This window comes from Mesocricetus auratus, unplaced genomic scaffold (assembly GCF_017639785.1).
Source record: "Mesocricetus auratus isolate SY011 unplaced genomic scaffold, BCM_Maur_2.0 Super-Scaffold_100022, whole genome shotgun sequence".
Taxonomy (NCBI): Eukaryota; Metazoa; Chordata; class Mammalia; order Rodentia; family Cricetidae; genus Mesocricetus; species Mesocricetus auratus.
In genome coordinates, this window is record NW_024429203.1 from 24,538,140 (window position 1) to 24,550,450 (window position 12,311).

The 12,311-nt window shown below is 40.8% G+C and overlaps 1 protein-coding gene across 5 annotated transcripts in view; it reads right to left on the reverse strand.

Annotated features, from left to right (window-relative positions):
• Rnf214 (ring finger protein 214) overlaps positions 1 to 12,311 on the reverse strand; it is a 32,689-nt gene that overhangs the window by 13,654 nt on the left and 6,724 nt on the right. For all 5 annotated transcript variants that reach the window (XM_040730099.1, XM_040730100.1, XM_040730102.1 and 2 more), the window contains 3 exons: positions 11,630 to 11,689; positions 6,838 to 6,978; positions 2,715 to 2,854 (listed from right to left, as the gene is read on the reverse strand). In XM_040730099.1, the coding sequence (XP_040586033.1) occupies positions 2,715 to 2,854; positions 6,838 to 6,978; positions 11,630 to 11,689 (341 nt within the window). The remainder of the gene's footprint in view (positions 1 to 2,714; positions 2,855 to 6,837; positions 6,979 to 11,629; positions 11,690 to 12,311) is intronic.

Here is a 12,311-nt window from a genome sequence, read left to right on the forward strand (position 1 = left end):
CATGCTACAAGTTTGAGGCCAGCCCAGTCTACATAGCAAGTTCCAAGCCAGCCAGGACTTCAAAGTAAGACACTGTCTCAAAAAACAATAAGATAAACCATCAGATTTTAGGCAGGCCTGGTGGCACAAGGTTGTAACACCAGCAACTCTGGAGGCTGAAGCTGGGGGTTCTCAAGTTCAATGTTTGCCTGGGTTACACAATCAAGTTTAAAGCCAGCCTTGTCAACACACAACCTGTCTCAAAATAACAAAAGTAGGCTGGGAATATAGCCCAATGATATATTCACACACATACATCACAGCATGTGTGAGGCGCTTACCCTAACCCTAACAACAACCATGCCATCCAACCACACACACACCCTAACAGATTTGATACTGCAGTTATAGCAGTTCAAAAGTTTATCAGGGTAGTTTCTGGTTCCACTTCAAAGCTAACTTTTAACAGATTATAGGAAAACCTTTAGGATATCAATGAACACCCACAATTATACTTAGAAGCTGCTCTTCTAGCTCATCTATGTACTGCAATTTTCTCCAGACTTCAACAAAAACATTTGCAATCAATTAAATTCAGAAAAATTATGGATTTTTTTCACTAAAGAGATTTATAAGCATCTAAACAATGTTATTCTTCTAAATAAACCGATTTAATCTTTTGTGGTAGTTTGAATGTAACTGGCTCCCATAATCTCATAGGGAATGGCACTATTAGGAGGTGTGGCTTTGTTGGAGTGGGTATGGCCTTGTTGGAGAAAGTGTATCACTGTGGGGGCTTTGAGGTTTCCTATGTTTATGACACCGCCCAGTCTCCCTCTCCAGCACCATGTCTGCCTGCACACCTTCATGCTCCTCACCATGATGATAATGGACTAAGCCTCTGAAACTGTAAGCCAGCCACCCCAATTAAATTATAAGAATTTCTGTGGTCATAGTATCACTTCACAGCATAAGAAACCTGTAAAACAATTTTTCATGAAAAAACATGCTATTTATGTTAACACATAAGATTTATGTTACCTTAAGACAAATCAGCATGTAAATATATTTTTGCCTTAATTTCTGGCTCAGTGAATATTAATAAACAAAATAAATACAAAAATATTATTTATAGCCCTTATTAATTATTAATATATAAGGGTCCAGGACATAGTGAATTTGAGACTGTAATTCAAGCAAGTGATAAGGAGGGCAGAAAGATGGTAAGTTCCAGGCTACCCTGAGCAACATATTGAGGATCTACCTCAAACAAACAACAAACATGAAACTTCAAGATCACGAGCAATAACACTGTAAGCATTAATTACTTATAGCTGTTAATCAGAGGGAAGAGACGTCAGTCAGAGGTATATGAAGAGTATAGAGTCAGCCAGGCAGTGGTAGTGCATTCTGCCCACACTCGGGGGGCAGAGGCGGGTGGATCTTTGTGAGTTCGAGGCCATTCTGATCTACAAAGCAAGTTCCAGGACAGGCTCCAAAGCTACACAGAGAAATCCTATCTTGAAAAACAAAAACAAACAAACAACAAAAAAAGTGTCGAGTCCACAGTCAAAGTAAATTTGTCACGGGGTTAGACTTATCTCTGCTCTTTAAGATATCTGTGATGAGTTGCTACATATCCATGCCTGTATCTCATCTTCCCTGATCAGCTGTGAAAACTGTGGCAGAGCCAATGCTGCCATAAGTGGGGTATTAGCTGTTATGATCACTAGCAACATGTGAAAGACAATGTTTGGCTCTGAAAAGATTCTACATAACTGTTTGAGAATGATCATTGTGACTCACCTCCTAATCATTCACCAGATTCTCAACAGAACTGGCTGCCTTCCAGACCTCTCCCTAATATTCTTTTGAATGTGGAGGTGCCACAGTTAAGGTCTCTCACTTTGGAAAATGAATCCGTAAGTGAGCTTGCTTCTTATTTTTGACTTAGCATCTTACATATTTACAAAAGCCAAGTTTTTCCTCAATGAATAAAATAATGAATAACATGAATGTCAGCAGCCTTTAAATAACATCATAGGATTCACAATTGTGAATTTTCAAGCAATTTGGAAAATTGAGAGTTCAATCAGATTTAAGGCCCACCTTGCTCTTGTTACAATATTAGAAAGAGGATATGATCACCAGATAATTCTTTCACAAAGGGTGCATAGGGTACTACTCATGGTGCCGAACAGCAAAACCATTCAATACATTACCACAACCAGAAGTTCTGAAGAAAAAAAATGACCCTCAGGATATAAAGCAAAGGAAACAGGTTTAGAATAACATAGAAATCTTGATCATGGGGCTGTGGAGATGCTCATAGTAAAATATTTGCTATGCATATATAACAACCTGAGTTCCTATTGCAATACTTCTGTGTAGTAATTCTAGAGTACAGACAGACATAAACAGACACATACACACAGGTTACAAAGTAGAAATAAAAATTATGATCATACTTGGAACACAGCTAGTTAATAGTGTGACTTCTTTTTTGAGAAGAAGATGTGCTAGGGACTGAGCCCAGGATGAGACACCACTTTGCTATATCCCCAGCACTTAATTATCATTTCAGAGCAGTACGGACTCTCTGAACTTCCTTATTTTGTGTAATAAAGGGTACTGAGAATTATGAAGTCACTGGAGAATTCAGACGTGTATTTCTCAAATGAAAACAAGGCCTGGCCCCTATGCACAAATACATGTGCGCATAGGATCTACTTTACCTTCTGCCCTTCTCACAGAGTTTCTCAATTTCTGCTTTCAGGTCCTGTTCTTTTTGCAAAAACTCCTTTTTTTCTTTCTCTATCTTCTTCTTGGTTTCTTCCCGCTTTATGGTCACATCCTGAATAGCCTTTAGTATCTCCTAAATGCCACACAATGACAGTCACACAAATAAAGAAAGAAATGTTAGTTTTGGTGTTTTAGGTTTTTGTTTGTTTGAATCTGAAAGTTTATTTTCTGTGTGTGTGGTGTTAAGGTTCTAAACAAGAGCCTGGTACATGATAGGCAAGCACTCTATCACCGAGCTACACATCCAGCCAGCCCTGATAGTGTTTTTGTTCTGGTTTGGTTTTTGAGATAGGGTCTTACATAACCCAGGTGGGGCTTAAACTCAATATATGGACAAAGCTGGCCTTGAACTCCTGATCCCCTTGCATCCACTTCCACTTACTTGGATTACAAATATGTTATTACCCTGCTCAGTGTTTTTGGTCTTCTGAAACATGGTTTTACTATGTATCCTAGACTGGTCTTGACTTCCTACATAGCAGCCCAGGTTGGCCTCAAACTTGCTGCAATCATCCTCTCTCAGCTTCTAGAGCAGATGTTGTTGATCCACTGGTCCCACCGTGATGGTTTATTTCAGTGACTATAAATTCTTATGCTGACTTATTGGAATCAAGCAGAACTGATAGAATCAATTCCATAAGTTACTGATGTAAAAGCCAAGCCTCTAGAAGAAAATTATATGAACACGGACTTCAACTCAACAGGATAGTTCTAAGAATCATTGAAAAATGGAATGTGGGGGCTGGAGAGATGGCTTAGCAGTTAAGAGCTCTGGCTACTTTTCCAGAGGACCCAGGTTTGATACCCAACACCCACACACTGGCTCACAGCTGTCTGTAACCCCAGTTCCAGGGGATCTGATGCCATTTTCTGGCCTCCCAGGGCACTGGACACAAGTGGTACACAGACATACATAAAGGCAAACACCCGTATGCATAAATCAAATAATTTTTAATAAAATGGAAGGTGAAACTAGAAAGACCTCAATCATTAAAGTACTTGCCATATAGAAATAATGACGAGTTCAATTCCTAGGACCCACATAAAACAGTCAGGCGTGGTGGCATGCCCTTGTACTCCCAGCTCTAGAAAGGAAGAAACGAGGGGATCCTGGAGCTTGCTGGACAGTCGGCCTATTTCTATGCCCAAATGAGAAATTCTATCTCAAAATACAAAGTAGAAAGAGCCTAAGGAATAATATCTCAAGGTTGGCCTCTGGCTTACACACACACACACAGACAGACAGACACACACACACACACACGCAAATTTATTTTTAAAAGGAATATAGTGGCTTATATAGCAAAGCTCAGATAAAGACTGAACAAACATCTGTTGAGGATGTTGAGACAGGCATTTTTGCTTCAGGTGAGAATTTGCCCCATCCAATAAATATGCTCTTGATTTATTATAGTTCTGAACTGGAGGTGGAATCTTCTGTTTGCTTGCTGTGATGGATAGTTTTATGTCAACTTGAGACAGGCTAAAGTCATCTGAGAGGAGGGAACCTAAATTAAGAAAATGCCTCCATGACATCAGGCTGTAGGCAAGCATATAAGGCATTTTCATAGTAAGTGATGGGGAAGGGCCCAGCCTATTGTGGGTGCTGCCATACCTGGGCTGGTGGTCCTGGGTTCTGTAAGAAAGCAGACTGATGTGGAGCAAGGCAGCAAGCAGCACCCTCTATGGTCTTTGCATCAGCTCCTGCCCTGTTTGAGTTTCTGTCCTGACTTCCTTGATGATGAACAGTGATGTGGAAAGGTAAGCCAAATAAACCCTTTCTTCTCTAACTTGCTTTTTGGTCATGATGTTTCATTACAACAATAGTAACTCTAACTAAGACATCTGCTGTATTACTATATGACAATAGGAACAAATACATGTATGTTTTCACACATTTATAAGAAGTCAAACAAGCCGGACGTTGGTGGCGCACGCCTTTAATCCCAGCACTTGGGAGGCAGAAGCAGGTGGATCTCTGTGAGTTCGAGGCCAGCCTGGTCTACAAGAGCTAGTTCCATGACAGCTTCCAAAGCCACAGACAAACCCTGTCTCAAAAAAACCAAAAAAAAAAAAAAAAAAAAAAAGCAAACAATACAATTACCCTGTTTCACACAACTCTGTAACAGTGATCAATGTGTTAAATGCTTTGTGTTATATTTTCACATTTTTGTTCATTGACTTTTGGGTGGTCCTGGAAAGTCAGCTCAGGGCCCATTTCCCCATTTCTAGTGAGGCCTTGTTTTTTGAGGCCATTTTGTATTCATTTTGCATCTTGGTTTTTTTTCTGCTCAGCATAACCACACTATGTCAACAGCTATAGATATAACTAAATCATATGGGTATTTCCAGGCTGTCTAACCATTTTATTGGATTGACTGAAACTTTTTTGAATCTACTTTTCCAACTTAATCTAATGGAGGGGGGGCAGGGGAATGGTAGGTGGTTGAGATAGCCCTATAGTCCAAACTGCCTCATTATGTAGCTGAAGATGACCTTGAACTCCTAATCTTTCTGCCTCTGCACCAGAGATTTAACTTAAATGAAACTACATTTTATCATAAGATAGGAGATTAAGTGTTTACTACTCAATAATGTCAACAAAACATTAAATAATCTTTTTCTCTCTGTACTAAAATAGAAGAGTCTGAAAAAGATGTTCTCAATGCTTCTTTTTATACATGAATGTTTTTTGGCGATTAAAAAAAATTATGATAGCCGGGCGTTGGTGGCTCACGCCTTTAATCCCAGCACTCGGGAGGCAGAGGCAGGTGGGTCTCTGTGAGTTCATGGCCAGCCTGGTCTACAGAGTGAGTTCCAGGACAGCCTCCAAAATAATACAGAGAAACCCTGTCTCAAAAAACCAAAAAAAAAAAAAAAAAAATTATGATTAGGAAGTAGAAGTGGTGGCTCACGCCTTTAATCCCAGCACTTAGGAGGCAAAGGCAGGCGGTTCTCTAAGTTTGAAGCCAGTCTGATCTATAGAGTGAGTTCCAGGACAGCCAGGGATACACAGGGAAACCCTGTCTGGAAAAACCAAAACAGACAAAAAAATTATGTCTATATGTGTGTGTCAGTGCACGTGTGATGGGGATGTCCGTCTGTATATATGTTTCTCTTATTGGTTAATGAATAAACCACTGTGGCCAATAGAGGCAGGGAGATAGGCAGGAATAGGAGACAAGGAGAATTCTGGGAAATGTAGGCAGTCGGAGTCACCGGGAGGATAGGATGAGCCAGGCATTCTCTGGTAAGCCAAGACCACGTGGAAATGCACAGATTAATAGAAATGCACAGAATAATAATTGGGTTAACAATTAAGACAGAGCTAGCCAATAAGAAGCCCAAGCAACTGGCCAACAATTTTATAATTAACATAGCGTCTGTGTGTCCTTGTGTTTATTTGAGGCTTAAGGGCCACTAGACCAGCCAGGACAAGAGAAAAAAACCTCTCATTACACATGTGAGTGCAAGTGTCCACAGAGTCCAAAAAAGGGTATTGCATCCCATGAGGATAGAATTATAGGCCCATACATAGGTCCTCTCCAAGCACTCTTAACTGCTAAGCCATTCCTCTAGCCCTAGTTTTATTAAAATTTGGTAAGCAAAAATATTTAAAGTTTGATCAGAGACTGTTACTTTACTCATGAGTAGCAAGTGCATGCATGCATGCATACACACACACCACACACACACACACACACACACACCTTTTTTTGAGGGGGCAGATTTTTTTTTTTTGAGATACTGTCTTACTACATATGGACTGGAACTTGCTATATAGACCAGGCTGTCCTCAAACTCACAGATCTCCACCTGTGTCTGCCTTCAGAATGCTGGGATTAAAGGCATATACCATCACTCATGGTCATAAATATGTAATTTTAAATCTGGGTTTTGCATATGAGAGAAGATACACATGATTATCTGAGTTGTAATTTCTTCTTCCTTTCTTATTCTCTTGTGATTCTGGGAATTGGACCCAGGTTGCTGATATGCTAGGCAAGCACTCTACAACTGAGGTGCATCCCCCAAATGTCAGTGTCTGCAGACTACCTGGTGATTCTTCATTTCCTCTTCTCTCCTTTGCTGAAGCTGCTTTAATTGCACTTGAAGCTGATTTTCCACCTGCCTCTGCTTGTCCAGTACTTCTTGGTAACGCTCCTTCAACAGGGTTCTCTCTGTCATCATTTTGTCCTATTAAGAACAACAGGGGTTTCATTCCCAACTGAATCACAAGAAATTTGTGGGTTTTTTTGTTTGTTATCTGCTTGTGTGAGAAAGGGTCTTATATAGCTCAGGCTAGCCTCCATCTTGTTATGTTGCTGAAGATGATCTTAAACTTCCGATTCTTCTATCTCTCATGTGTTGCAAATACAGGTGTGCACCACCATGCCTAGTTCATGCTGTACTAGGAACCAGGGCTTCTTGCATGAAAACTATCTTATGAAAACTGGAAAAAATAAATTAGTAAGTAAAACCTCAACTGAACTGTATCCCCAATCCCCAACTGGCTGAACTGTCCAATACAATAGCTAATAACTCTATGTGTAACTTGAAGTTAATCAAATATGATAAAACAGAAACACACAGGCCCTCAAGAGTCCAGGCACATTTCAAGGAGTCAAAAGCTACCTGTCACTAGTACCTACCACACTACATAGTACAGATTTAGAACATTTGCACAACTTCAGATGTGCCATCATTCAACAGTGTGCTAAAGCAGGGTTGGCAATTCATAGCATGTCGGCCAAATCCAGACTCTGTTTTCATCAGTTACTGTTTTATTGGAATGCACATGCCCACTGCCTCACAGATTTCTTCCCACTGTAACAGCAGAATGGAATGATTGCAACAAAGTCCATAGAGCCCACAGAACATATGTCCTGTATGATCCTTTACAAAAAAAAAAAAAAAAAAGAAAAAGAAAAAAGAAAAAGTTTGTCAATCTTTGCTATAGGAGAAAGAAGGTAAGAAAGTAAACAAAGTTGTATAACCACTTAAAAATAATCCAGGAATAGGAAGCCATGATAGCCATTAGCACTGAAGCTGACAGACCCACTAGAATATCTAGAAAACCAGGCACTCAGAGCAATTCAGCAAGCTCCCACAGCAGCTGGGGATCAGAAGTTGCACTCTGGCCAGAAGTGGTGGCTAATGCCTATCATCTCAGCACAGGAGAGTCTAAGACAGGATTGCTGAGAGTTTGAGGTCCACCTGAATGAACTACAGCTTGTTTTATTTAATAAAAAATAAAAAGTAGGGAGGCAGCAGCTGCACAGATTGCTCAGTTATGAATTGCTCTTCCAGGAGACCCGAGTATTGTTTCCAGCACCCACATCAGACCGCTCACATCTGTCTGTAACTCCAGCTCTAGGGCACTCACACCGTCTTCTAGTCTCCACGAATACTGTACTTTTGTGTACACAAATGCACATAAAGACACATACACAAACAGAATTAAAAATAAAAGAGCCTGACCTACATAGTGAGTTCCAAAACAGCAACTCTCCTGTGCTGAGATGGTAGGCATAAGTACCACTTCTGGCCAGAGTGTGACTTCTAATCCCTAGGTATACATAGAGAGGCCCTGTCTCAAAAATAACAAAACAAACAACAAAGAAATAAAATTAAAAAAAAAAAAAGATGCAACTTTAGTCACAAAACACCAGGGATAGATCAAAAGGTCTTTGTTTTAAAATTTTTGTTTTTTTTTAAATAGAATTTTTCAAAATTTATTTATTTTTAGTTTTATATACATGGGTAGTTTGCCATGGGTGTTGGGTCCCCTGGAACTGGAGTTATAAACAGCTGTGAGCTGCCATATGGATGCTGGGAGTTGAACCCAGGTCCTCTGGAAGAGCAGTCAGTGCTTTTAACCACTGAGCCATCTCTCCAGTCCTAAAAAATGTTTTTATTTTATTTATTTATTATCATTGTATGTGTATAGGTATATGATTTATGTGTGATTATAGTACACATGTGTTATAGCATATATGTGGAAGCCAAAGGACAACTTTGTGAAGCTGGTTCTCTGTTGCAGTTTTTAAAAGATTTTTAAGGTTTATTTTAGGTGTATGAATGTTTTGCCTGCATGTATAGTATCTGTGTAGGTGCTTTAGAAAAGCAGTAGATGCTTTAATTAATTGCTAAGCTGTCTTTCTAGTCTGGTGCTGCTTCCATTCTTATGAGCTCTGGGGATGGTCTTAGGCAAGCACTTTTACCCACTAAGCAATCTCACTAGCCTAAGGGGACTATTTTAACAGACAAGTATCTTCTACCTAAAATTCTATTTTTTGGGGAAGGGGTGTTGTTTTGTTTTTTCCTGAGATATGGTTTTTGAAACCAGACTGGTCTTGAACTCAACATACAGCCAAGGCTGGCCTTGAACTCCTGATCCTCCTAGTTCATAAGTGTCTATCTAAAGTTTAGAGACCATCTGTTGCCACCCTTGCTCAGTAATCATCTTTTTTTTTTCAAACAAAACTTTACAAACAACAAATAACTGCCAAAGCAAGCTCCTGTGTGAAAAAACAAATGTGTGTTAGAGATGTAATTCAGTTGGTGAAATGCTTGACTGGCATGCACAAAGCCTGGGGCTAAATCCCCAGTACTGCAGAAAACCAGGTATGGTGTGGCGCATGGATAATCCTGGTACTCAGAAGGGAAAGGCAGGAAGACAGTTTGAGTCCAGCCTCCACTAAGGAGTCAGTTCAAGGTCAGCCTAGGTAAAATAAGACCCTTTCCAAAATAAAAATAAATAAAATTCCTCACACCAATCAGTCTGGTGGCGACCACCTGTAACCACAGCACTTGGGAGTCTGGGTGGGAGGATTATAGCTGCCAAGGCTGGTCTGAGCTACATAGTGGGACCTCATCTAAAAAATAATAAACCACTACCAAGGGACAAAATGAAAATATATAAGTAAGCAATACATATGACAAAGAATTGATAAAGTGACAGAAGCTTAACATTGTAACAAAATTACTAAACAATTTAAACTTACTAGAGTCTAGGGCCGGGCGGTGGCGGCGCACACCTTTAATCCCAGCACTCAGGAGGCAGAGGCAGGCGGATCTCTGTGAGTTCGAGGCTGGGCTGGACCGACAGCCTCCAAAACAATACAGAGAAACCCTGTCTCGTAAAACCAAAAAAAAAAAACAAAACAAAACAAAACAAAACAAAAAAAACCTTACTAGAGTCTAGAATGTAAGACTGAATGACTCAAACCCAGTATATTGGGAACTAATTATAGCAGACCCAGCTTTTTCAGGCAGCATCTAGTGTATCAAGGCTGGCCTCAAACTCACTTCACAGCTGAGGTGGCCTTTAACTCCTCATCTTCTTCCTCTACCTACCAAGTGCTGAGATTATATTTGTGAACCACCATATCCAGTGAGGATCAGCTTTAAAGAAACAACGGGGCCAGGCTTGATGGTGTGTGCCTTTTAATGCCAGCACTTGGGAGGCAGAAGCAGGGTGATCTCTTCAAGTTCAAGGTGAGCCCAGCCTATATATCTAGTTCCAGGCTAGTCAGAGTGAGACCCTATGTAGTGGCTGGTTCTATGCCTCAACTTACACAAGCTAGAGTCACCAGAATAAGGAGCATCAGTTGAGGAAATGCCTCCATGAGATCCAGCTATAAGGCATTTTCTCAATTAGTGATCAATGGGAGAGCGTCCAGCCCATGGCAGGTGGTGTTAGCACTGAGCAGGTGGTCCTGGGTTCTATAAGGAAGCAGGCTGAGCAAGCCATGAGGAGCAAGGCAGTAAGCAGCACCCTCCATGGCCTCTACATCAGCTCCTGCCTCTAGGTTCCTGCCCTGTTTGAGTTCCTGTCCTGACTTCCTGCAGTAAGGAACAGTAATGCTGAAGTGTGAGCCAGATAAGTCCTTCCCTCCCCAAAACTTGCTTTTTAGCCATGGTGTTTTGTTGCAGCAATAGAAACCATAACTAAGACATCCTATCTCAAAAATTATTAAATAAGTAAAAATTAATTTTATAAAACTAATAAAGATGGAGTATGTCATGGTAAAGTAACCAGGACAAAAGGAAAATTACCATAGGAAGGAAAGAATACTGCTAAAGGGGCTGGAGAGATGGCTCAGAGGTTAAGAGCACTGCCTGCTCTTCCAGAGGACCTGAGTTCAATTCCCAGCAACCACATGGTGGCTCACAACCATCCGTAATGAGATCTGGTGCCCTCTTCTGGTGTCCAAGCATAGAACACTATATGCATACATAATAAAAAATTTTTTTAAAACTTTAAAAAAAAGAATACTGCTAAAAACATGGGGATGCTTCATCTGGAAAAGGTTTAAGCTTGAGAGTTAAGAATGGGCATTAAGCTACTAGTGATGGCATATACTTTAATCCAAGCCCTCAGGAGGCAGAGGCAGGCCGACCTCTGAATTCAAGGCCAGCCTAGTCTACAGAGCGAGTTCCAGGACAGACTCCAAAACAACACAGAGAAACCCTGTCTCGAAAACGAGAGAGAGAGAGAGAGAGAGAGAGAGAGAGAGAGAGAGAGAGAGGGAGGGAGGGAGGGAGGGAGGGAGGGAGGGAGGGAGGGAGAGAGAGAGAGAGAGAGAGAATAGTAAACAGAAAACAAATTCCATTACTAAACCCAAACAAGAAATGCAGCAAGAACTGCAGAGGTCCTGTCCTCTGCTCAGAGTAGGACTGGCATAAGAGATATTTCTAAAATGTAACAGGCTGGGTGAGGCAGTCCATTCCCACTGTCAGGGACTGTATAAAGATGTGCACTTTTCCCAACCAAGATGACAAGGCTCTACATCCTGTGTTCCAATGGCTTTATGTGGCAATGACATTTTAAGTATGCACTTACCAGATTCTTTTCAATATCTTGATCTGTGTTTACCTCTGAATCTGTTGTCTTAAAGTCAGTCTAAAAAAAAAAAAATTACATTCAAGACTTTAAGTCACTTTAACACAAACAATTATTCTAGACCTTCCACCTAGAAACTAGCAACAAAGAACAAAGCAAACAGACATGACCATTTAATACAATCTTCACTGACCCCACAAAACAGTCTAAATCTGCCTAAGGGAAAGCCACAAATCTAAGAGAACAACCGCTTCCTGCAATCTATTTCTTCCCACAACAAAGCACACCAGCACCAGAAAGCAGGAATCACGGTACTTCTCGATGTAGAACAGACGATTAGCAAGGACTCCTAATGTAAGGACAGAGACGAAAAGTACGAGTGCTAGCCAGGCAGCGGTACCACACAGCTTTAATCCCAGCATGTGGGAGGCAGAGGCAGGCAGATCTCTGTAAGTTTAAGGCCAGCCTGGTCTACAAAGAGAGTTCTGTGACAGCCAGGGCTACCAGAGAAACCCTGGCTGAGGGGAGGGGGGAGAAGAAAAAAGTTTGAATGCCAAGGATATACACCAATCAAGTTTTCATCCAAAGAGATTATATGGAGGTTATAATAGTTCCTACATGCTATAAAATTAGACACTGGCTTTCTTGTTCATGGAACAGCAGAATGAAGCTATTGCATAGC